This window comes from Vigna unguiculata, chromosome 6, assembly GCF_037176805.1.
Source record: "Vigna unguiculata cultivar grain cowpea cultivar isolate G323 ecotype 2 chromosome 6, ASM3717680v1, whole genome shotgun sequence".
NCBI lineage: Eukaryota > Viridiplantae > Streptophyta > Magnoliopsida > Fabales > Fabaceae > Vigna > Vigna unguiculata.
This window is the reverse complement of record NC_140797.1, coordinates 47,330,118-47,357,531: the sequence shown is the minus strand read 5'-3', so window position 1 is coordinate 47,357,531 and position 27,414 is coordinate 47,330,118. Positions and strand designations below refer to the sequence as shown.

Genomic DNA, 27,414 nt, shown 5'->3' with positions numbered 1-27,414 from the left:
GAGAATATAGTTTGCGCAATAGAGGAATCAAAGGACTTGACAGCGCTCTCGGTGGAAGAGCTTGCTGGGTCGCTTGAAGCGCATGAGCAGCGGAGAAGGAAGAAGAAGGCAGAGTCCCTTGATCAAGCACTCCAAGCAAAGGCAACCATTAGGGAGAAGAAGGTTCCTTATACTCAGAACACTCGAGGCCGAGGTGGTAGAGGCAGAGGAGGATATGAAAGAAGTCAAGAACAGGTCGGCCAACAAAATTGTCGTGGACGAGGACAAGGTGGAGGTCGTGGTGGTAGAGGCCGAGGAGGTCATTCGAACAACTCAGGAGTTGAGTGCTTCAAATGTGGTAAGTACGATCATTTTGCTAAAGACTGCTACTCAGGAGTCAAATGTTACAATTGTGGGAAGGTTGGACATTTCGCGAAGGATTGCCGATCTGAAAGCAAGAAGGAAACGAACTTCCTTTCTGAAGACGCTGAGGAAGAAGGAATATTGATGATGTCTAGGAGATCAGGTGCCGAGCTAAGTCCGAGTTGTTCTGATAACTCAGTTTGGTACCTTGATACAGGAGCAAGCAACCACATGTGTGGGGACGAGAATCTTTTTAAGGAGCTCACCAAAGTTGACGCTGGACACGTATCATTTGGAGATGCATCAAAGGTGGTAGTAAAAGGCCGGGGTAAAATCTGGTACCTACAGAAGAACAACCAAGTTGGAGAAATCAGAGATGTGTACTATGTACCCGATCTCAAGAGCAATATATTGAGCATGGGCTAGCTGATGGAGAAAGACTACTCGGTTCTGATGAAAGATCGAGTACTATACTTGAAAGATAAGTCAGATCGATTGATTGCCCGTGTAGAGATGAAGAAGAACAGGATGTACAAGCTGGACTTGAAAATAGTCCAAGAGAGGTGCTTGAAACTTGACGTGAAGGATGAAGCTATGATGTGGCACTTCCGGTTTGGCCACTTGCATTTTGGTGGACTAGCTGAGTTGGTGAAAAAGGAGATGGTGCGAGGACTCCCGACTGTAGAGTTTGAAAAGAAATTCTGTGAAGAGTGCGTGCTCGGGAAGCATCCAAGGACCTCATTTCCGAGGACTGCCGAGTACCGGGCAAAGGAACAACTCAGATTAATTCACATAGACATTTGTGGACCAATTACCCCTAAATCTTTCAGTGGGAAAAGGTATTTCATTTATTTCATAGATGATTTTTCAAGAAAAACATGGGTGTATTTTTTGAAGGAGAAATCCGAGGTGTTCCAAGTGTTTAAAAGGTTTAAAGCAATGGTTGAAAAGGAGACAGACATGCCTATCAAATCAGTTAGGTCTGACCGAGGAGGCGAGTTCATCTCATCCGAGCTCATGAAGTATTGTGAGGAGCAAGGAATAAAGAGATTTCTGACAACACCATACTCACCCCAACAGAATGGAGTAGCTGAGAGGAAAAATCGAACCATACTTGACATGGTTCGTACAATGTTGAAAAGCAAGAACTTGCCTAAGGAGTTCTGGGCGGAAGCAGTGCAATGTGCCATCTATGTGCAAAATAGATGTCCACATGCTAAGTTGAACGAAAAGACACCGCAAGAAGTCTGGAGTGGAAGAAAGCCGAGTGTGTCTCACCTCAAAGTGTTTGGCAGCATTGCTTATGGTCATGTTCCAGCTCAACAAAGGACCAAACTTGAAGATCGGAGCAAGAAGTACGTGTTTATTGGGTACGATGAAAAAACCAAGGCGTATAGGTTGTTCAACCCAATAACAAAGAAGGTGATTATGATCCGAGATGTTCAAGTTGATGAAGAGAGCGAGTGGAAGTGGAACAACTCGGAGAAGGAGTCTAGAAGCTTGGAAGTAGATACACCACCAGCTGTGAGAGATCATGAGACTTCTAATGAAGAAGATGAACCTCTACAGCCTAGAGCGCGAAGCTTGCAAGACATATACAACTCGACTGACGAAGTACATGTTGTATGTTTCTTGGCAGATTCGGAAGACTTGAGCTTTGAAGAGGCCGTGCAGGAGGAGAAGTGGCAAATTGCAATGAATGAAGAGATCGGAGCAATCGAACGCAACAACACGTGGGAGCTAACCGATTTGCCCAAAGGAGCTCGGCCTATTGGCGTAAAGTGGGTGTACAAGAAGAAAACAAACGCTGAAGGAGAAGTTGAGCGATACAAAGCTCGACTCGTAGTGAAGGGGTACAAGCAAAAGGAAGGAATAGACTATGATGAAGTATTCGCTCCAGTGACGAGGATGGAAACAATCAGGTTGTTGATTTCCTTAGCAGCTCAACACAGATGGACAATCTTGCAGATGGATGTGAAGTCAGCATTTCTGAATGGAGTCTTAGAGGAGGAAGTATATGTTGAACAGCCACTTGGATACATGCGAAGAGGCGAAGAGAAGAAAGTGTTGAGATTGAAAAAGGCACTTTATGGCCTGAAGCAAGCTTCACGAGCATGGAATGAAAGAATCGACACTTACTTCAAGAAGAATGGGTATGAGCAGTGCCCTTATGAACATGCTCTTTACATAAAGAAGAAAGGAGAAGATGTGATGTTCATTGCCCTCTATGTTGATGATCTTATCTTCACAGGGAATAATGCTGAGCTAATTGAAGCATTTAAAGAAGTGATGAAGAAGGAATTCGAGATGACCGACTTAGGTCTTATGAAGTATTTCCTTGGTTTGGAAGTCATTCAAGGGAAGGACGGTATCTTTGTGTCGCAGGAAAGGTATGCTGAGGAGGTCTTAAAGAAGTTCAAGATGACAAGTTGCAACCCGGTTTCCACCCCTATGGAACCTGGCACAAAACTTTCTAAGTATGCAGATGGAGACCGAGTTGATGCGAGCAAATACCGAAGTCTGATTGGAAGTCTCAGGTATCTTACAAATACTAGACCAGATTTAATGATGAGTGTTGGAATAGCAAGTCGGTATATGGAGGAACCAAGGTATACTCATTGGAAGGCCTTAAAGAGAATTTTAAGGTATGTGAGAGGAACTGTGTCACTTGGTCTGATGTATACTAGGACGGATGATTATCGACTAGTTGGCTACTCAGACAGTGATTGGTGTGGAGATGTTGATGACCGGAAAAGCACGTCTGGATATGTATTCTTCATGGGGAGCACGGCGTTCACCTGGCTTTCAAAGAAACAGCCCATTGTGACACTGTCAACATGTGAAGCAGAGTACGTTGCAGCATCCTGGAGTGTCTGCCATGCAGTTTGGCTTAGAAACCTTCTAAGCAAACTGGAATTGAAGCAAGAAAAGGGGACTGTGATCCGAGTTGATAACAAGTCGGCCATTGAATTGGCAAAGAACCCGGTCAATCATGAGAGAAGCAAGCACATTGATGTTCGATTTCACTTCATCCGAGAACAAGTGAAAGAAGGAAATGTAGAGTTGGAGCACGTTGAAAGTCGTGCACAAGCTGCAGATATGTTTACAAAGCCGCTGCCATCCTCTCTGTTTGAGAACAACAAGATGATACTTGGAATGAAGGACAAGAAGAACATTTAAGTTTATGGGGGGATTTTGTTAGGTAAACTTAAATGTGGGTAGTTGGTAGTTGGAAGGTGGGTAGTTAGAAGTTGTTGTATTAATTGTGAGTTAGGTAGTAGTTATATTTAATGAATGTAGTTGAAGGGTAATGTCCAAAGGCCTATAAAAGGACCATGTAGTGCTTCATTTTCAAGACACAACAAAATCTGAATACAAAGAGTATTTATCTAGAGAGACTTGTTTGTCAACAAGCAAAAGGCCAATGATAGGTTGCAGGAAAAAAATTGAAGGAGTGCAGTAAGAAATAGCCACTTATGATTTGCTTCAGGTTGCACTATATTTGTGGGCCTATAACAGTGCAAAACAGTTTGTTAATTTATTCATGACAATACTGGAAATAGTAATATAATTAATGAAAAGTTTAACTCAATATTAGATTTAAGTCCTGATGCTATTAGCGAAGGAACCAGAATGGATGGACCCATAAAATATATTTTAAGGGAAAATAAATTCGTAAAAATTAGTTTCTGATTATCTTTAACTTGGGGTGAACGAAAAATAACTAAACATTACGACATTATCAATTCGTATAAACTGATATTGAAAAATTATTAATGATAATATTAATAATTAATAATAAAAATAGTACTAATGATGGAGTCTTACCATACAATTTAATAAAAACTATGAATTTTAATAAGAACCGGAGAGTGAAGTAAGGAAGGATGTACGTAAAAACATGAAATTACACATATATTGATTTAATTATTTTAATTGTACATGATTGAGAATAAATTAATTAATATCACTGGATATGTGTTATCATTACTATCACATTCACATTGGTCAATCATTTTCTATTCATAATGTTGAAACTAAACATAAAATAAATAAACATTAATCATTTAACCTTTAAATTTTCTTATGAGCACAACAGGCTTTCTGAATTAACTTTTTTAAAAATGTCTCGCAGAAAAAGAAATTCCTTCATATACTATTAAGATTGACAGTAAAAATTTCAGTTAATCTTTATATGTAATAGGTCTAATTATTATCTGAAATAGTAAATCTATTTATTATTGATAAGGAAAATATAAAAAGCAGAATATATATATATATATATATATATATATATTTATAATCTCCAAATGTTAAAAATATATATTCAATTCAATATAGTAGAGAAAAAAGATAAAATGATGTAGATCATACAGAAAGAGGTTAAGAAAAGGAGATTCACGTCTTATTGATTAGAGTAGAAGAAAGGGGTCCCTTCTGATCCATAAAAAAGGGTGGAAGTGAAATGGAGAATGAGATTCAGATCTTGGATACGATCGCTTTCTGAGTCAAACCCAGAGCGTCGCACGCAATTGGGTACAAACTCTTTCTTATCTCTGCGTAAACTACACCCACCCATTTCTTTCGCGCTAACTGCTCCCCCAGGCGCATCGCAGCCTCCACTGTGCTCTCCTCGCTATCGTGCGCCGACTCCACGATCCCCACCTTCACTGCCTCTGCCGCCGTCATCTTTGCGCCGCCCAGCCCCAAGTCCCGAAGCACCGCCGGCGACCTTATCTTCGACCTCATCACGGCAACGAAGTAGTCCGGCAGTGGCAGCCCGATGTCCACCTCCGGCATATAGAGCACGCCGCGGTCGCCGCGCATCAGAACGTAGTCGTGGCTAATCGCGAGCATGAACCCGGCTGCGGAGGCGTGGCCGTTGACGGCGGCGATGGTGGGCATGGGTAGGGAGAGAAGCGCGGCGATGATGGGCCTGAGGGAGGCCACGAGTGACTGGAGTCGATCGTAGGCGGCGGCGGGGGAGGATGCTGAGCGAGCCCAGGCGAGATCGAAGCCGTTGGAGAAGAATTTGCCATGGGCGGTGGTGAGGAGGACGGAGCCCGGGGTGGCGTTAGAGGCGAGACGAGAAAGGGCGGAGGCCAGATAATCGATTAGGGTTGGATTGAGACGGTTCTGGGCGTCGTCGCCGGCGAGGGTGAGGATCCACACATTTCCACGTTTCTCGAGGCTACACATTTTTTTTCTTTTGCCAGGCTCGTGTATGGCTCTATGCAACTGCATTAGTACCATTTAAATCATATCTAACGTTAACCTATTTTGATGTTAAAACAATTAAAAGTATATTTTTAAAATAATCTTATCGTAAAATATAAAGAATAATAATTAAATCGTAAAATGATAAACGAATATGTAATAGAAAAAAAAAATCCAATTTATTATTTTAGTTTATAATTATGTACAAGAAATGAATTGAAATGTGAATATAAAGCACGCCTAAAGATCTAAAGTCTTGGTAAGTTGTACTATGGTATTTTGATTTGGAGAATTCAATTTATTGCTCTGGTCGTAAGATTGAGATAGTTACCTTACCGTCCTTTGTTATTGTCTAAAAGTTTGTGTACATGTATATGTCAAGTCGATACCTAAACAATATATCTTGTCGAGTTAGATAAAACTAACACAAAACAGAACTTTAATTAAACTTCATTTATTTATACAAATATAGTTTCTACATTTTTATGTGTGTTCTGTCTTTAAATTCAAAGCCAAGCAATTAATTATGTGTGTTTAAAAACCACGTCAATTTTTTTTTATTTCTTGTAAAGTAAAAAAACTACTCGTATATATAATTTCCGATTCAACATAAGAGTTTAACACAAACTAAACAAGTAACTTAAAATCTAAAATTTAAATTTGAGATGAAGATCTAAAAGCTGAAAAAATTGCTTAAAGAAGTAAATATTGATAACCAAATAAGTAATTATGAACGTGAAGGACTTGACGATTTTGAATAGTTGAAAAGAAAAACTAATAAGTAGAAATACGAATACAAGTTATTCGTAAGTATTTCTCATTTGAAATTAAGGTCTATTGTAATTCATGCGCTCTCAAAACAATTCTCAATTATTTTCAAACATTATTTAACAATTAATTTTTTACAGTGGTATGTTTTCAATTTTTATCTTTCAAGTAATGATTGTTTTCTTTCATTTCTTTTATGATCTCATGATGTTCACGGCTTTATTCATCTTCTTTTCGAATTTTATTATTTTTAAAACATTTTTTAATTGTCTTTAAGGTAATTAAATATAAAACCTCTATTCTTTAATTGAATGATTTATTTCTCATTAACTGAGGTTAAAGTTTTTGGACTGCAGCCATGCTTCTTAATAAGCTAGATTTACTACTCTTGTTTGTTTGTGAATTACATTTTTATTTTTCTTTAAAGCCTTAACAAAATTAGATTTTGTTACCTACTTCTAATTTTCCATTTATGAAATTGGTTATTTTTATCAAATATATATCCAATCGTACCAATCTCCTTGGACAAATCAAATAAATCCCCTCAATTATTACATTTTTTCTAAAACCATGTGTTAAAAATGATAGTTCAGGGAACATTTTCTTGTTATAAAGTTTTTTTTTTTCAGAATTTTTTATTTTGTTATCTCTACTGTTTTATTTGCTAATGTCGCTATTTTCTTACAGAACACTTCTCTATTTGGTAATGTTATTATTTTCTTAGAATAACAGATAAATTACAAAAAAAAAATAGCGTATTTAAATAAATTAATAAATATATTATGATAAAACAAAGTGTTCACACAAATGTACAGTAATAAGTAAAAAAGAAACACGGTACACAGTCGCAAGTTTAGACAAGCGAACAATACTTTGCAAACTTGGAAATCAACGATATAAACCAACAATATATGTAAATAAATAAATATAAATACAAACTTTAAGTGTTTTCAGATTTTTTTTCTAATATCTATGAAACTATTTAATATAAAAAAAGTATATTAATGTGGTCAGTAAAATCTAAACATGGTTTACTTTTCTTTTATGAATGGATCTAAAGTTTAAAGGTAGTGCTTATTTATTGGGCCTTATTTGAAATGAGTCTAAAATTTGTCATTTTCTATTGGCACGCCCAGATTTGCTATTCGCCCACTTTAATTTTTGTTTTTTCTTTTGACGAAATTTCTCTTTACTGAAATGTGTTTTCATTAATCATGATGCAGTTTTATATAATATTAGTGTGTTTTCAAATATAAAAAAATATTAAATAAATTGCAATAGAAGATATAATTTATAACGATAATGAGAGTTGTCATTATTGAAAATGTATTTTCAATGGAAATTGAACTAGTTACAAAATAGATTTATATTTAATTAATTCGGAATTTTTAAAAGAATAATTCGTGCAATCATTAATTTTATTTCAGTTAAAATATAAAAAAATATATTATACATAATTTAATTAGTTCTCATCAAACAGAACACCTCATTTATAGAGCAAAAAATATTTGATATTTTAGTTGATTATTCGATAAACAAACTAAACATTATAATTAGTTAATTAATGCATATTAACCTGGGTCTAACTAATGTTAAATGTAACTAATGACCTAAAAAGTTTGAATTACATTCAACTTAGCATTAATTTTATCTGGCATTAAACAAAATATTTTGTTCTACATGGTCTTAGGTTGCAACTACCTTTTAATAATCAAATCAATCGATCAATGATTAGTTACAGGTAGCTTCAAATAGGTAAAAGTTACCTTGAATGATATCATAGTATATGCTTGAACCGGTGCATTACCGATGCTAATTCCAAATTGGTTTAAGCCAACTTTAACAAGTTCTAGTTTTTTTAAAAAAGAAACCCTTTGGTCAAACTAACATTGGTGTTGAGACTGACATTAATTATGATTTTAATTTTGAAAGCAAGATTCTCGTACTGAGTACACGCAACATTTTTTATTTTTTATTTTTCATTATCAATAGGAATGGGTGATAGAAGATATAAAAGAAGAAAATGAAGGAATACATATAAACGGTGGAGATGTGATACAAATGGTTTGGTTTTGGAAAGGAAGAAAAGGGTTAAAAGAATGAGTTAAGTAGGTGAATTTGGGTGGCATTGTTTCACTGTTACTGAATCTGGTACTGCTCCATTAAATATGAATTTGTTATTAACAGCCAATAACATAGCGATACATTAGAGACATGTTTGAATTTCAACGAAAGAGAAAGCACGACAACAATGTTTGGTGCTTTCTGAGGAGCCAATGCCATGGTGATACATTACACCCAAAAAACATGATGTACATCATTTCGTTCTCAAGATTTGGGTTAATCCTATTATCTAATCTTTGCGTGCCATCAATTAAATCAAATACGTGATTATGACTCCGAATAATGATACGTCATTAGATAGAAAAGTAACACCCAAATCTTTCTCTCCCACATATAATATATATAATATTTTTTGTTCATATTATTTGGCCGCATACGCTCCACATATATTTTGTTTTCTTTATATTTTTTAACTGCAAAAGTCTTTTTCTAAGTGTTGTGTTCTGATTGAGTAGTGTGTGGATTGACTTACTCAGTCTCATCATGTAATAATATTCCACTTTGATTCAGACATCATCAGTTCATTATTAATAGTATCTGCAGACAAGTTACTAAAATATCCTGTCTGTCTAAACTATTCAATCTGTGAAAATCATGAATTAGTAGTATATAACCTCCATATATCTTCATTTTCATGGCTTATCATTTTGGTCTAAGAGTCGGTTTAAATATTACTGCTTTTTATTCAATATATATGATGAAGACAAATTTTAAACACTTTTGTATTTTCCCATATTAGAAAAAAAATCCAAACGAGAAGGTTAACTATTTGCACAGGAAACTGACTTTTTTAATATTTTTTCTAAATTAGCTGACATTTCAATAGCTAACTTATTTAAAGATACAAACACGAGGAAAATAATGTGTAGAGTTATCAAAATTTGAAGTGTTACATCGAGATTTCATGTATGATCTAAGTTTGACGTACACTTTTTTTTATATATAAGAAATCAATCTCTCTCACACACACATATATACAATGATACACCATTCTATAATGTTTTGTTCACTGGTTTCTCGTACTTGCAATCAAATTATTAAATATAAAAAGCAAGTGTACTTGATGTCTAACTTTTTCTTAATAGAGAATGGAAAAACCATTATTTCGAAGTGGTGACATTGTCTAATAAATTATATCTTGCTTGTGGTTGTTTTATATTTTATGTTCTTTCTTAAAACGTTGCATGTTTTGAATATTTTAAAAGAATTGCAGAAAGCTTCTTCTGTAGGAATGATCTTACAAACATTGCATGGGTAAGCAAAGACATAATTTGGCTGTCAAAATCTTGAAGTGGTTTTAGTGGTTCATCGGATCAATAAATATGGAAAGAGACCTCTTTCGACCTTTTTACCGTTAAATTATAACTTATATAATTTTCTGTAAGTTTTTTAGGGGCCGTGGTTTTTTTAAGAAATATATTATTACTTATTTTTATCTTGTGAGGTGACAAATTAGATTTGACATGAAATTAATGTATTGCTTAGCTATGAAATCTTGTTTAATGGCATTTTCATATGATTACATTCAATTTAGTTATTTTAAGAGAGAAAAAATGGCACTGCTCCATCAGTCATTGTTTTGATACATCATTTGTTTTGTGATTTGCTGATAAAAAAATTGTTGTATGATTTCTTTAGATGATGCGAAATAATAAGACTGTGTTTTGAGACGTGTGTTTGATAATATGTATTTTGAACTTGATAAAAGTCAAATCAAGATTGTCAATTATTAGTGATCCTTTTCTTTATTAATGTCGATACCACAATTTATCTATACCTGTCCCTTTGAAACGACTTTGCAGCAATCTTATAATCAAACTTGGAATACCCCTTCTATTGATTAATAAATTTTCTTGTGAAACAATGCGATTAATAATATTTTATAAATATTACAAAGAATAATGAACACCTTTACCTAGTAAATAGAAAATTTAATGTAGGTTGGATTTAAAACTGTTTAATTGTCTAATCCCAAGAACTTTAGGCAGTTGACATTCTACTTTTGGACGTGTTATATATAAAGCATGAACGCGTATAGTGTTTTATAAGAATCTTTTTCTCTTACTTTTTCTATATACTTTTTCTTTCTTTAGGTATCAAATGCCAAGAAGATGACGAACTAAGACGGTTACCTTCTTATCAGATATCATACAAAACCATTTATTTTTTCATGTGACTTGATTAGTAGTTATAAATCCATATCAACCTAGATTCCTTTTTCTCTTTTCTTCTACGTCCTAATCTTCTCCTATAGAAAATGCTCTTTGACATAAGCTTATTTGTCATCTATCTTTATATATGTGTGATTTGCACCCAAGGTATATCCTTGCTAAGACTCCTGATTGGACTTTAATGTTCCTCTCACCATGGTAATTTTTTATATGCACCAACCATGACTACGGTCAGCTTTGTTAACAATAAAATCCTAATCAACAATGATTCTTTTATTTAGTTAATTAAAAGTGATAGTGTTGTTGCTGACACAGAACAGTAGTATTATTATTGTATTCAGTTTAATATAAAGTTTCAAAGGTGTAATTAAAATACAAGCTTACAATCCTATCTTTCTCTAGTGGTCATGGTGGAAAGGAAAAATGATATAGAAAAAAACTCAATTAGATATAGTTTCTTATGTGTTTTGTTCGCGTTATTATTCAATGAATTAGAGTCTTCACTTGTAATCTGCATAAATAGAAATTTACCTGAAAAGCTTATAATGCCGATTACAAAATAACACTCACATTCTTATAAACAAAACACAAACAACATTATATGTAAGTTTTGTCCAATAATAAACTCCAAACCCAAACTAAAGCTTAATAGAGACCTGCAATGGCAGGTACATTATCTAACCCAGTATCTATCCTATGACAAGTTAATAACCACCCTAAACATTCCAGTTCATGTTTGAAAGGTGAAACTGTTGCCTCAATACATCATTAGTAACTGGGCCAAGAAGTGCATTTGGGTGAAACGCTGTGTTCTGTGGAAGCTGGCTGAGCAGTGAAACGAAGGAATTATCTTCCTCTACAGTGTTGCTTCCTGCATTGAGATCACAATGGAATCTCCTGCCAGAAGAAGATGATCCTGTGTCATTCCACAACTGTGACGAGAGTGTTCGTTTCACAGGGTAGATTCCCTTTGAAGAGACTTGGTGGGAATCAGAAACATCTTGCTGCATGCTATGGTCAACTCCTAAGATTCCATCAAAGAAGCTGTCATCATTTTCTAGTCCCATGGCTCCATAACTTGCGCTTCTCGAAGTCCCGGCTTTGGAATTCTGAGTGCTGTTATTGTTGGCCATTGACAAAATTGACATCATTGGTAGCATAGTGCTCTCCGTAGAAACCTCCTTATTCTGATCCATCAAGGGAAACCTCGGCATCATGGTACTGTTGTTTTTCTTGTATATTCGGCACAAAACCCAGTCGTCAAGCTACCAAACAAAAGTGACATAAAAACAATAATCAGAAATTCAACCATAACAATCACGTATTTGAATTATGGTACAGTTTATCGTGATATTTGATGTTACGGAAAATTACAGGCAAATAAGAAATCAAAAAATACAATGCGGTCACGGTGAGTAAAAACACCGACATTACCGTCAAAATGACGGTTACTCATTATTATTTTTTTAATCTTTGAAAACAATAAAAACCTTATCTTACTCAAACGGTTAGTTTAACGTTGTTTGAGAAGAAATTAAAAGGAAAGAAAAAATAGAGGATATGAATCATATAGATGGCATGCATACCCTCAATGAGTTTTTCTTGGTACTACGTGCAGGCAGAGAAGGTGGGTTTGAGGAAGAATTTGAGGAACTTCCAACAAGCCTGTACTCGTGCATGATCCAATTGGTTTTAACCCCTTTTGGGGGTTTGCCACCATAGAAAACAAGTGCTTTCTTGACTCCAACTTTGTGGTGGCCATGAGATGCAAGAATGGGCCTGTCAGTTCCGGTAGCTTTCCAATACCCAGAAGATGCAGCCCTGTTAGGCCTCGCCCCATTTGGGTATTTCCTATCCCTTGGACTGAAAAAGTACCATTCTTGCTCGCCAAACGTTGCTTTACCTAAAGTACACAGAAACACCGAAATCAAAAGCAAAATTAATGAAGGAAATATAAAGTGGGTTTGCATGAAAGGATGAGAAGACAAGGTGTGGCGTGATGAAGTTTCATACTTGGGAGCTCCCACGGATCGAACTTGTAGAGATCAACCTCGGCGATGATGGCGACAGGAAGAGGAACAGAGTCTGCTTTTCTCTTGAGGTAGTGAACCACTAGTTCCTCGTCTGTGGGGTGGAACCGAAACCCAGGAGGAAGATGAGGGTGCTGATGAGTGTGATATTCTGAAGATGAACCCATGCTATTCATGGTGATGGTCACGGGTCTAGCTTCAACACTGTGCTGTGATTATAATTCTCATGCATACAATAACACAACCCTGATAAGCCTAACTTTTTCTTCACTAGGGGTGAATGAAACTTGGGTACTACAATTGAATGAGTTGAATGAAATAAGGTTGAGGGAAGGAGGCGATGATCGCATGACGAGGATTGGTGTTTTGTAAGAGTAGGGTTGGGTGAGATAAATGTAGCAAAGGGGTGGCCGTGAGATTTGTGACACGTGGGAGTGGAGGGTGGATGGTTCAACACGTGTACGGAGAACAGCGGAGTGATCGCACAGTCTCTTGTGAAACACGTGTCTCTGGTGTAGACCAGTGTTGATGCAACATGTAATATTTTGAGTTTAGATAAAAATATATTACGTTATTATTACATGAAAATGAAGTGAATTGGGAGCATAATATTTGTGATCCATGTAATAATTTCTGGACAGCAGCAGAGAGCGAGGAGAATAAGGATGGTTGTCTGTTTCTGTGAGGAGGGAGTTTGGAACTGCCAATACACTTATGATGTCATGCTTTTCTTATGCAGACAAAACCCAAGGTAACCATGGCCCACACCGTTCACACATCAAACATGGAGAGAGAAGTCACGTGCGCACGTGCTCTCCTATGAGCGCCGTCTTCATTTAATGACTGATACAATACTTGTTTTCCACATAATACTACTGAACCAAGTATGATTTTTTTCAAATACTACCGAACATAATTAAGGAAAAAATGATGGAAACATGTTGTTAAGAAGAATTAAAAGTTTTTAGTGATGGAACAGAATGGAAAACAATGTTCTTGAATGGGTATAAGAGGTGATGCTCTTAAACTGAATCAGCTTGTCAGGATTATGAGTTCTTGAATTAACACGTATTCCATGTGAATGCACCAAAATTATAACTTAGAGTTTCTTATACATACAACTCTACCTTCCTCATATCATTCAAACTTTCAATACTTCATCATACCAAATAATCAAACTACCCATTACAACAAAAGGCCAAAACTACAATTACTTTCATCTCTTTACCAATGTTAATTGCTTATCAACACTTCTAACTCATCATCTATATATTTAAAAATTATTTAATAAACTTATAAAAGTGCTTAATAGACAGTTGAATAAGTCCTTGCTGTGAATATGATTTTTTTCTTTTCCTAAAGCGAATATAAACATTACGCCAACACTTATTAGGAGTAGGGATGTCAACACGGGTAAGTACCCGTACCCTACTCACTAGATAAATATTCATTCCGTACCCGTACTCATATTCGTCGGATATCCGTTGTGCGGGTAATCGCCTATTTTTTTCATATCCGCGGATATCCATAGGTACTCGCGAGTATTTACAAAATTATTAAAAAATAAATATTTAATCATAAATTTAAATAAAATAAAATAAAATATATCATTGTCATAAATTTTAAATAAAGTTCAAATAAACTCAAGTTCATACAAGTTCAAATAATTATAAAAGTAGATATAAAATGACGTTCAACACAATGAAAATTCTTTAATTAATGTTTTGATCAAAAAGTCCACTTTCTCCAATTGATTCCTAAAAGATAAACAAAATAAATAAATAATAAACCTCAATTGCCACGTGCCAAATATTCTTATTTTGATTCCATCATTTGACAACAAGCATACCATAAACGTTATTATCTATATAGGATTTGATGTATATGCCCAATTTCAAATAAAGGAAAGAGAAGAATGTCAGAGGTGTACTTGGAAGAAGACAACATACCAATACTATTAAAGTTTGAAGAATGAAGACAAAAGACAAGATGTGCAACTTAGAAAAAAAAAATTAGGCTAGAATATTTTTTACTAATATATATAAGGGTACTTTTGTGAATTAAAGTTTAGCGGGTACAGGTATCCACGGGTACGGATAATATGATACCCGTACACGCCTCGTTAACATGCGGGTATCAAAAATACTCGTACCCACGGGGTAGCGGATATCCATTTTTAATATACATTTCCTATCCATTGCAGGTTTTATCCACGGATATCCGCGGATATGAATTTTTTTGACATCCCTAATTGGGAGCATCTAGATCAAGTAAAACTAAAGAATAATAAACTGTTATTTTAGTCCTGAAAGTGTCTAACGTTATTAAATTAATATTTCAAGTTGAAAAAAAAAAGTAATCATAATAATCCAAAATTTAAAATATATGTAATAAACTTAAAAATAAAAATAAAAATATTAGAATATAATTAAGAATTAAAATCATAATAGATAGCTTAATTTTGGAATTCGAATAAAATAAATGCAAAAGTTAATCTCCTTTTAGAATTTCTTGATTGAAAAACTAAAATAAATTATATTACGAGTAGTAGCAAACTTGTGATCGTTAATCAAAGTGGTATACAAATTCGAATTTCACTTTGAATATGAAATAAAGCATGATAAAAGATAAATATATATTATGATCAGATTCTCAATAGTATTGATAATTGTTTATAGAGATCAATAATTCCAATGAATATTAATACGGTTAAAAAATTAAAATGTCAATTCTCCCTATAAATAAAACTTTAAAACCAGCAAACTAAGGACAACAATAACTCTAGCCATGTAGGGTCGATAATGCTTCGGCTTGTCAGTATGTTTTTCACTATTTTATGTATAATTTAATGTTATAACATAATTAACAAAAATAATTGTTTTTATTTTTATTAACACAATAATTTATTTTTAGAAAATATAATTTTACTTCTTGAAATTCATATTTTATTATTTATCTTTATTTTCTGATAAAATTTAGATTAAAAGTTAGTACTTAATAATATCTTGATTTATAAAATATGTCTCTACTCATCTCTTCTTGGGCCTTGTGGTGTACCCAGCGCTTCCTGTGGTGTGGTGGAATTGGATCAGGTTGGTGCATGCCCATTTTAAGTTGTCTTGGGCCTTCTTCTCCCATGCTGCAATTCATTTTTGCAGTTCTATAATTTCTTCTTGCACCTCTCATCCCATTGCAATGAAATAACAAAATGACTTCAAAGTACAGTGGAGTTGCCTTGAAAATCGCGGTGAGAACATGTGTTATGCTTATTAGTAATATTTAACCTTTTGAATTGGATACATGTCTTAAATTTGACATATAAGAATTAAGATTATGTATATATCAAGTAAATATATTATAACTAAAATTCTTATAATAAATATTAAAGAGTTCAAGATATCATAAAAACTGTCATTGACAAATACCAAAAAGTTATTAAAATTCAACTTGGAACTTTAAAAATAATTAAAATACTACTAATCTTTAATTTATAAAAAATATTTTCCACACTCACCAAAATTGTTTTCAATAGTTATGTTTTTAATTTAGAGATTACAAAAAATTCTGGAACTACACCAAATGAATATTATTAATAAATGTATGTGGATAATAAGTGTAAATATTTTAGTTATGCTCTTATTTAGACAAGTATGAATACCACTATTTACGAGGGGAAAACATCGTATTAATCCATTTAAAAAAAAAAATGAAATTGAACACATTCAAATTGGTAAAATGAAATTGAAAAAAGTCATCATAACTCAATAAGAGAAAGTCCATTTAACATAATTTTATTTAAAAAAAACAAGTATATTTACTGGTGGTATGGTATCTAAGAATACTGTAAATAAAAATAAATCTGTAAATTTTTTTGTGATATTTATCCGAATAATGAAATAGATAATGGAGTGAATTTTTTTCTATGAGATAGGTTACTCATATTCGTCTGGACCTGTTGTTGTCTCGTAGTTTAATTGTTATTGGATAATAATGAAATACAACATAGACCACTGATTTAGTTTCGTCATAATAAATACTTTAAACCAAAATCGAGTTATTAGAGAAAAAATTGAAATTTGTGGTTAACATGCCTATGTAATTTATTAAAGAGTTACATTTATATATGGAAAAGTTAGATTTTAACCTAAAATTAAAAAATTACATACTTGTTCATAAATCATTGAAAAATGATTTTTAATGATTAATTTTAACAAATTTTTTTTTACTGAAATAACATCTTTTAAGTAATTTTTATTTTTTTATTTTCACTTTTTTTATATTCTAAAATTATTTAAAATTTATTATTTAATTATTATTTTTTATAAAATTATAAAAGTTATTTTTTTAAAAAACTATTCTTAAATTTATACAAATTATTAAATAATGGTCAAAATGACGTCATAGAAACTTTGTTTTAAAATATAGGTAAATATAGAGGAGAAAGGTGTATTGACGATGACATGAAGAAAGTGAGTGTTAAGAAAGGCATGGACTTGAGTGGTGGTGCGTGGTGTGGGCTTTTTCCTGGACTGGGCCAATATGTTGAAGTAATTAAACTGAAAAGACCACGAAGTTTTCTTCTCATTCAATTCACTCACTAAATCAACAGTCACAATAAAATGTCAACACTCATTTTCTCTTTGCGCGTATGCTTCTATTCTTTTATTCCAAACTGTTACTTCTTCTGCAAGCTATGACGTGTCTTTAACATCTTTATATTCTTACCTTAAACTATTCTTTTCTTCATTTATCAAACACTTACCTCAATACACCTACAACACATATGTCGCAGACAGGTTGCTTCTCCTTTTCATTAGCACAACAATCAATAGATATAATAGTTTTGTATACAGTTTATAAGTATTTTACATTAAGATTGCCTTTATAAAGCTATTTGATCTTATATTTTGTATCAAAAAATGTGTCTGTCTTTTTTTTTAGTCTCAAATCAATTACAACTACAAATAAGATTAATTAGAATATATAAATAGATACAAACATCATTTTATAAGTCAATTTTGTAATATTAAATTAAGTTTAAAATTTACTTCTTAAAATAATATCAGAGTCATTATTAGAGTCTATTATAGTGAAATTTATTGTTAGTGAACATATTGTTTCACTCCATATCAGATCCTCCATTAATGCCAAGTTTCATGTTGACATGATGATCATCTATTAATGTGAAGTTTTATGTTCTCGATGACATGATGAGTGTGCTGGAAGTCACATATTAATCAGAGATAAGATCAATTTAAAATAAATAAGTTAATTTAAAATAAATAAATGGATGCAAACTTGGTCCTATAAATCAATTTTGTAAGATTGAGTTAATTTTAAAATTCATTTCTTAATCCTTTAATTCAAAATCAAAATGTTTTGTAAATCGTTTATATAAATACAAATGATATAACAAACTTTTGAAAATTAAAATAAGTTATTATCATAAAACCAAATAACTTTAAAAAGGAAGTTAGAAAATAAAAATAATAATTAGCCTTATGTCTATACATATACTAAGCCCTCCATATAATAACTTATTTTGAATGTTTCAACATAAAATGTTTAAATTTGTTCAAATTAATTGTATAACCATTTTATCTAAACATATGTTTTTTGAGAAATTATCTAGGAAGTATAGTTCGTTCGTATAACAACAAGTATATTGCTGCAAATACTTCATTAGTAACTTTATTTAATTACTATGACAGGAATGATAATAAAAAAATCAATTTTCTATAAAAAAAAAAAAAAACTTATTTAAGTACCCCACCCGGTAGAACGTTCTGCAAGGATTTGTTATTACTTGATAGTCAGCGTTCAGTTGTATTAATAAACATTTGAACGTAAGATTCCCAGGCAATTTATAAGATGATTCATTTGTTAACACAAGTTCCAAAATATTATTGTAAATTGGTCAATCATTGACTTTGTATCTTATATTATTATCCCTTTAAATTGATCAACAAGTGTAAATAGTGGAGGAATTTTAATTAATTACTTTGGTTTCTCAATCACTTTAAATTAACATATGGAGGCATGTCAAATCATAGTAGATTTTTAAATTGTTATTGACTATTTTGAAACCTCTAATGCGTTTTTTAAACTTAAAAACAGTTTTAATTTTCAGTGAAGATGAATACATTAAGAATATATAAAAATGAGTGAATTTTGTTGTGTTTAGATTTGAATATATACACTATGTAGAAATTAAAAGGTGGAAAATATTTGTGGTTAAAATCGGTAATTTGGTATGATTTGAATGAAGAGAAAGTGCGTTTGGTACTAATTTTTGTTGCAGGTTGCACCTAATGAGTATAATGACCATTTTGTCTTTCATATTTTAATTTTTATATTGCTTATATTGTGCTTTATTGTGCTTTATGTGTACAATGTCTTTTATTGTACCAAATTCATTTATAAGCAACGAATAACTTGCATTGTGTTTGGGAAGGTCATAACCGATTATGGCAGGGTGTATAGTCGATTATATTCTTAAAAGGAATATTTTAATTATCTGGTTCCTCGTATCAACAAAGTATATTTACAAATTATTAAAGAATTATTAAAGAATTGACGATGAAAATTGAAATAAAAATAATATATATATATATTTATTGACGATGGAAATTAAGATGAAAATAATATATATATATATATATATATATATATATATATATATATATATATAAATAAAGGTTAAATGAGAGAAATCAAATAAATAAATATATAAAATTATAATAGAGAAAACAATATTACTTTTAAACTTTTAGAAAAGTTTTTTTTTTAATTAAATAAATATAAATAAAATAATAATATATGAATATATATTTTTAAAAATATAAAAATAAAATAAAAAATATCGTCAAAATTAATATAAATAAAATAATAATATACACATTTTTTTAAATATATAAAAAATAAAATAAAATAAAAATTGTTGGGAAGTTGTGACTCCTGTATCACACTTATGGTCCACCCTATAATAAATGTTTACTATTATATACATATTGTTAATATAATTAATCTAAAAATATTTATATCATTTAATATATAACATGTTTTTACACATTTTTTTCATCAAATAGATCATATTTTTTACAAATTTTAATCTCGTTTTTTAGTCAAATTCACCCACTTCACTTCGGCATAAAACAAACAAATATAGTAGTATTGTTAATGTGTATATGAATATAATTTAAATATTTTATTTCAAAGTTAATTATCATTGAAAATATAGTTAAAAATTACTGATGAATATTTATTCATAATTTTAAAAAATACTCGTGAGTTTTTAAAATTTTTGGATATCATTAATATTTGTGAATATTTAAAAATATGTATAATTTACAAAAATTTTAAATAAAATATAAATAAAATCACAAAAAATAAAAAATAAAACATAAATTAAATTAAATATTATTTTTAATTAAATTTAACATAATAAAATATAAATTAAATTTTAATTTTAATTCTTTTTATAAATATTATACATATAATATGATACTCGTTCAATTACTTTATAAAAAATAGATATTAAAATAATTTTTTATCCGTCGTTATTCACAAATACTATATATTTATAAATACTATTTATTTGTTATGAATTTTATCTATGAATGTTCGTGGACATTATATTTTTGTCCTTTCTAAATATAACGTTATTTAAAAAAATTGGTTATAGAAATTATCGGTTAACTAATTGAATTAACAATATTTGAAAAAACAATTATTAAAGTGAAGGACAGTTTAAAACAATGTAAAAAAACATAAAAGGGGATCATGATGAATATCGATAATTAGAAAAGAAAAAAAAAAAGTAATTTTTTTTAGTTGACTACAAAGTGTTATCAAATGGTATTAAATGTCACTCCCACCGACATCTGAACTATAAAGTAGAAATCCGCTTTTTGATTTTTGAATTCTACTTTATACGGTAAAGAAGAAGCCAAGAATTTACAGGATAAATTCTTCCTTGTCGCTCCATGCCATCAAATCTCACCTACGATTACCTTTTTTAAATAATTTTAAATATAACTTTAAGGTTTTCTCATCACAATTTCACCACATCTTCTTCCTGCATGCAACAATTACACATACAACATCATAACTTTAATAATAAACTATTTTATATCATTTTAATAAGTAAATGTAGACTTCAAAATTAATTTATTAAATAATGTTTGTCTTCACTATATACTATAGTAATTTTTTTTATTTTTAGTTAGTATAGAAACTCCAACGATATAAGTACTATCCTCAATATACGTTCATCCTAGCGTAACATGAATTTTATTATTATTTTAACACATTTATCCTAAAAAATTTGTTAAGCGTAGATTTTATTGTGTGACAATGTAAAATTATTTACTCTACTTAACATTAAACCAAGTTTTAAATAAAACAATCACGCTAGTGTTTAAAGTTAATGGTAAGAGGGAAAGTATTCGTAACCAATTTTTTGTTTTACGATAAGCATGGTACGAATCAAGTTTCTTTATATCTACGATATAGCAAGGATTTTATGCAGTTCATAAGTATTTTAAAAATATTTGAAATATTTAATAGACAATAATTGATAAATCTGTTTAATGATAATAGAAATGTATAATGCTTAAGTTTTCATTAGTTCTACAAAATTTAAAAGTTAAGTTAATAGATAAATACTATTTGATTACGAATTTTAAATATAGAGTAAATCTAAAGCAATTAGATTTTAATGAATCATTAAGCCTTTTAACTAAACAAAGAATAAGAAGTACATGGTATAAAAAGAATAGTTTCAATGTTAATTACATATTAATATATATATTTTTTATAATAAACAACACACGTGATAATGACTTCATAATGATGCCTATCATTACTTTATTTGGAAGATGAAATATGCATTTAATTAATTACCTTAACCATTAAAAATATTTAAATAAAAATAATAAAATTAAATTTTTTTGTATTAAAACTGCATTTTTTATTGTATTTAAAATAAAATAAAATATATTTCACTAAACTTACTATTTACCTTTTTAAATATTTTTTTAATTGAAAATTTGAGTATTGTTTAATTTTATTTTTTGTTGCATTGGAACACTTATTTTTTAACTCAATAATTAGAAAGGAGAAGATATCACTATTTAGTATAAAAAAATTCAGAGAACATCCTTTGCAAAATAAAAAAAAAATGTATAGTTTCTAATATAACACATAATTTGAAAAAAAAATGATAATCAGTAGATTTTTAGTTTTTAAAGTGTATTGGATTTTTTTTCTTGGCGGCTTTTATTAATATGGATAAATGTGATTTTTACTAATAAATAAAAACATTAATGATAAAAATACTTTTGACATTGATAAAATTTAAAAATTGAATTTTTTTATTAGTCTACATAATTATTAACAAAAATGAATTTGAATGCAGCATTATTTCACCAAACAGGGTTTAGTTTTAGCGGGTACAATGCAGGAGTGTTTGCTTTTGTGTTAAATGTTGAACTATGAGGGTGATATTGTGGAATATATACAGTACTAGCGGAAAATGTAGTTAATAATAAACTACACTTTATCGATTTATAACCTTGAAATCTTTTAATGATGTCCAATAAATCACAAATTATCGGATGCAAACGTAAAAATGTGCGTCAAGCAAATTTCTATCATAAAAAAATAAGAGAAAGCACCAAAAAATTAGAAGGAAAGGTAAAATAATGAAATAATTTTGTATTGATAATGAAATAATAAAAGAATTCTGATACAACAAAGGAATTGATCTTAGAGCAGTTTGTTGTGGTTCCGTTGAGCCAATTTGACTATAGTTTTACTCTAAGAAAAATTTGGAGCTGAAGCCTAATCCTAATATTAAGCGAATTGAGGCCACATAATTGAGTGATGTTAAAGGTTGCAGCATATGGTGTCTCTCATTAGGAACCCATATTTATATACCGAAAAAAAATATATATGCAAATTTTATATTGTGGTTATCCACGTTATGAACATTGAAGCATTCAACGCTGCTTCCTCGCGTACTTCCTTTCTTCCTTTACCTCCAACAAGTTCATGATCACCGCTTCCGAAGCATTCCTTAGCAACTCCGACCAATCCCTGAAACCAAAATCACAACAAAATTAATCAAAACAAAACCCAGGTTCATGTAATTAATATAAATCATGATCCATTAACCCAAAGCAGAGAAAGAAAAAGATGTGTGTGAATGTATGTATATATTTACCCGTTCAAAGAATCAAACGTCAATCCCACGGTGTTCTTAGCGTCTTCAAGTGCAAAGGCGAATCTCTGAAGGTCCGAGGGAGGACAGGTTCCGTTGTCCTTGACACTGAGTTGCGAGGGTTTAACGTCGTAGAAAATGGGAACGACCCTTTTGTTGGACTCCATGAGAAGAGCGAGCTCGTGGAGGCAGAAATAGGAGTCACAGTAGCGAGGAGAGAAGACAGCGACACCAACCTTGCATCCTAGAATGCCTCTATCAATGTGTTGGAAAAGCCTGTCCCCTGGTTTCATGTTCATGCTGTCCAAGAACGACCTCACTCCAATCCTCGTAAGATTATCGTACAACAACCCCGCAACGTTCCTCTTCGTGTCGATCCCACGGTGGTTGATGAACACGTCGCACACTGGACCACCGATTTTGCTCATCAACTTGGTGGGTAAACGCTGCATGGCTCCCTTTCACACCCTAACTTAATTACCGCTTATAATTTGTTTTGTTTCTTTCGTAGAGAAGCGAGACTTTAATTTGTTGTGTACTTGTGTTTTCTTTTGTGCGGGGAGGGTTTTTAACGTAGGCAAGATCTGAGGGACAAAGATAGGTGTGTATTATTTATATATACATGTATAGGGGGAGAGAGAGAGTGTGTAAATTTGGGAGAAAAAGGGCTTATGGTGGACTATAGAAAATACTAGGTAATTGAACGGAGAAGACAGAGAACAAAAAGAGTAAAACATTTGAATTTTCTGATTATCATGGATCCAGATTTGGAACTACATTTGTTCCTTCAAACACGTAAGTACGTATCCGTAGGTTTTCTCTCTTTATTTTTGTTCCAAAATACGTGTTTTGTTTAGCGGGGATGGGCTACACTAATTCGCTGACGTGGTCATTCTTTTACCCTAATTTGAGGGAAATTTAGGGGTTGTTTCCTCCAGGACTTTAATTAATGAGAAAAATTAGCTACTACTCCTGTATCAAGTAAGTATATAATTATTAATTTCTATTTTATATAACCGTTTTATTATTAACTAGTTAAAAGTTCAGAATATAAAATTTTATGAAAAAGTTATTACATTGTAATCACGGAAAATATTTTTTTATACATGTTTATTTTTGAAAAGAAATCGAATAAATGTAATCCAAAACAATTTCCTCACATTCACTGGGTTAAAGTTTTATTTGGGTGGATACCATTCCTATACGTTAGAATAAAAAATAACCCTCTAAATATAGTCAATAATTTTTAAATTCTTTTTCTTCGGTACTGATATTTTAAGTGAATTATTAAACTTGTATTGACTGTTTGATTTTTGTGAAAGAAAATTAACTTTTGAGATTCCCTTAAACAATTATTGATAAATTAAAATAAACTAGTCTAATGCACAATGCTAAGATAATAAAATATAACCAGCTAGTGATGAAGTACTAAATAAATGATAAGATATGCCAACTGCAGATGTTAATAAATGGTAAAAAGTTAAAAAAAAAAATTAAGACTTGGCAAGCTCCAAGTAATATTTGTATTTGACAACTTTTTTATCATTATAAGGTGAAAAGAATAATTAATTTATTGTTGTGATTACACTGACCTTCAAGAGTATAAATATTACTTACTTTCGTTTAATATTTTGTAGTGATACTACAGAGTATAAAAGAATTTGAAGAATAGTTGTGTTGAAATAACCCAGCTTTTGCATGGGTTGAACTAATTAAGAACACCGTAAATATATAAATGGAATATTATGTGGCAGTTGAACACTACTGTGGTCAAGTTTATAGCCAAACAGTGTAAAGACTAAAAACGCCTTAATACGTATTAGGTAGTGAGCTTAATTATGTTATGAAGCACAAATTGATGATGAAAATGTATTATTTTTCTGTTTTATTTCGTAGATGGCTTTAAAATACGTCTGAACGTACGTATGGCCGTTGGACCAAGGTGATATAAATATACGAGGATGCTGGTCCCAATCAACGTCACATTTTGTTAACACTATTAAGATATAGTTGTACTTTACTGAATGTTTTATTATCTTTACTTTTTGTCATATTGTTTAAAAGTTTATTATATAAATAAAATAAACTTAATCTTGTTCCCACTCTACCTAAAGTTTCTCGGTTGTTGTTACTGAATACAAAAATGATCAATTCCCCATATTAAGTGGAAACAATAAAGTTTTTAATTTTACTTCAGACAAAAGTGAACAAGGATATGCACATATGCCATTTTCAAAGAGCTAAAGAATTTCTCAGAATAATTCTTACAGCAAGATGATGAACTGCACGCTTTAAGTAAAAAAAGAAAAAGGTTTGAATTTGTAAAAACAATAAAGTTTTGAAAGCAAATGTGTTCTCTTCAGCATATGTATCTCTTTCCAGTTCCTTCGAAATTTCTTGTTATCTTATTTTTTGTACCCTTTCACACATACAAAAAAAAAAACATATTAATTAAATTCATGAATGACTTTTTTTGAACGTGAGATTTTAGAAGCTGAAATGTCAAAGCGTTGCGAAACTTGATTCAATCGGTCAAGTAACGATTCATCAAAGCTGTTACTGATTATACAATTTAATTAATTAGGTCTAACCGTCTTAAATCAGTGTCATTTCCTAAATAACTGAGTTGGTTTTGTATATCATTGTAAATTTCATGAACAATTTAAGTTTGAATTAAGATATATAACAATTAAATCGCTGGAGAGGTGTTGCGGGTCCCAATTAGGAGTTTAATTTAGTTTTTTTTTTTCTCACTGGTGTATAGATATAAACTGATTGTATTAAGCAGTGTACTTTTTGTGTAAAACTTTACAGTTGGAAAAAAAAAATTAATAGAGTAACATGTCTCTCTATTGGGGTCCTTTCGGAATTAAGAATGGGTACACAAATTATTACGTATTTGTGTTTTATAAACATAAATACAAAATAATATACATATTAGTAATATATTATTTTACTTGTACAGAAAATTAACTCAATTAACATTAACTATTAATCCACAACTGCGGGGTATTTTCTTGTAATGTTTACTGCATTTGCTACATGAACACCACCTATCACGATCAAATCCGTAAGTTAATAAACTTTAATAACATGATGAAAATATAACTGTTAATGAAAAAAATAGCAATTGGGATTGACTGCGACAGAAGACGTTCGCGCCAATAATAAATTATGAAGTTATTAAATATACCAAATATACCAGGAATGTCAAAAAGATTTATATTTGTGGATAAAATTCGCAACAAATAAAAAATATATATTAAAAATTGATATATGTTGTTCGTAGATATTTTTGATACCCGTATGTTAATAAGGCAGGTATGAATATTATAGTATCCGTACCCGTGGATACTCGTATCCGCTAAATTTTAATTCACAAAAATACCTTCATATATATATATATATATATATATATATATATATATATATATATATATTAGTAAAAAACATTATGATCTATTTTTTTTAAGTTGCAAGTCTTGTCTTGTCTTGTCTTTTATCTTCATTCTTCCAACTTCAAGTATTGGTATGTTATATTCTTTCAGGTACACCCCTTGACATTATTCTCTTTTCTTTATTTGAAATTGGACATATACATTAAACCTTATATAGATAGTGACGTTTATGGTATGTTTGTTGTCAAATGATGAAATCAAAATAAGAATACTTGGCACGTGGCGGTTGAAATTTATTATTTGTTTTTCAGGAATCGATCGGAGAAAGTCGACTTATTAATCAAAACACTAATTAAATAATTTTCATTGTGTTGAACACCATTTTATATCTATTTTTATCATTAGTTGGACTTGTATGAACTTGAGTTTATTTGAATTTTTTATTTAAAATTTATGATAGTGATGTATTTTATTTGAATTTATAATTAAATATTTGTTTTTTAAATAATTTTGTAAATACCTGTGGATACCAACGGATATGAAAAAAATAGGTGAATACCCGCATAATGGATAGCTGACAGATATGAATACGGGTAAGGGATGAATATTTATGCAGCAGGTAGGGTATGGAAGAGCTACTACCCATATCCTACCCGCTCTATTGAAATCCTAAATATGACCCATTAATTTGAAACCCTTGTGTTGTCCTAATATTAATGTGATTTGAATAGGAAAAAAATATGAAAATGTATAGCAATTAAAGAGTGTGGGGTAGCATGAACTTGAATTTGGTATTGAATTCCTTATAGATTGAAGGTGCAGCAGGTTCAATATTCTCTGTCCTTACAAAGAACAAGAGAAAATTATTAGTCAATATAATTGATTTTGAAATATGTGTTCTAGTCTTCAAGTCACGTTGATTTCCATTTACAACTTCTTCTGCATAAAGAATTTCAATTTGGTAGAGCATGATGACACATGTTATGTGTCTTTTAAAAGCGCTGCATTGTTTTTCTTAAGTTCCAAGTCTTTTAATAGTATTAACCCTTCTGCATTTATGATTTGATATTAAAATATTGTATCAGTTTGAATTCAATCTGGTTCCTTTCTGCATCTAACAATGAATGCGTGTTGATGTGACT

The 27,414-nt window shown here is 31.1% G+C and overlaps 3 protein-coding genes across 3 annotated transcripts; all 3 read right to left on the bottom strand.

Annotated features, from left to right (window-relative positions):
* Positions 1-4,653: 4,653 nt before the first annotated feature.
* On the bottom strand, positions 4,654-5,593 carry LOC114187268 (enoyl-CoA delta isomerase 2, peroxisomal-like). Its single transcript, XM_028075470.2, has one exon. The coding sequence runs from the start codon at positions 5,584-5,586 to the stop codon at positions 4,822-4,824; it is 765 nt and encodes a 254-aa protein (XP_027931271.2). The 5' UTR covers positions 5,587-5,593; the 3' UTR covers positions 4,654-4,821.
* Positions 5,594-11,133: 5,540 nt separating this feature from the next.
* On the bottom strand, positions 11,134-13,024 carry LOC114187328 (NAC transcription factor 25-like). The gene is made up of 3 exons (XM_028075547.2): positions 12,636-13,024; positions 12,209-12,525; positions 11,134-11,887 (listed from the first exon to the last, which is right to left on the bottom strand). The coding sequence occupies exons 1-3, from the start codon at positions 12,826-12,828 to the stop codon at positions 11,339-11,341; spliced, it is 1,059 nt and encodes a 352-aa protein (XP_027931348.1). The 5' UTR covers positions 12,829-13,024; the 3' UTR covers positions 11,134-11,338.
* A 9,410-nt stretch (positions 13,025-22,434) lies between these two features.
* LOC114189231 (putative 2' cyclic ADP-D-ribose synthase BdTIR) lies at positions 22,435-23,535 on the bottom strand. Its single transcript, XM_028077949.2, has 2 exons — positions 22,878-23,535; positions 22,435-22,750 (listed from the first exon to the last, which is right to left on the bottom strand). Exons 1-2 carry the CDS (start codon positions 23,324-23,326, stop codon positions 22,654-22,656), a joined length of 546 nt encoding a protein of 181 aa, XP_027933750.1. The 5' UTR covers positions 23,327-23,535; the 3' UTR covers positions 22,435-22,653.
* Between the last annotated feature and the right edge of the window lie 3,879 nt (positions 23,536-27,414).

Bases quoted from the DNA above. Each gene is read 5' to 3' on its own strand.
- LOC114187268 (XM_028075470.2), bottom strand. From the start codon at position 5,586: ATGCAGTTGCATAGAGCCATACACGAGCCTGGCAAAAGAAAAAAAATG.
- LOC114187328 (XM_028075547.2), bottom strand. From the start codon at position 12,828: ATGAATAGCATGGGTTCATCTTCAGAATATCACACTCATCAGCACCCT. The intron at 12,526-12,635 runs GTATGAAACTTC...TGTGTACTTTAG, and splicing joins CGATCCGTGGGAGCTCCCAA to GTAAAGCAACGTTTGGCGAG. The intron at 11,888-12,208 runs GTATGCATGCCA...TTTGTTTGGTAG, and splicing joins CCAAGAAAAACTCATTGAGG to CTTGACGACTGGGTTTTGTG.
- LOC114189231 (XM_028077949.2), bottom strand. From the start codon at position 23,326: ATGCAGCGTTTACCCACCAAGTTGATGAGCAAAATCGGTGGTCCAGTG. The intron at 22,751-22,877 runs GTAAATATATAC...TTTTGGTTTCAG, and splicing joins ACGTTTGATTCTTTGAACGG to GGATTGGTCGGAGTTGCTAA.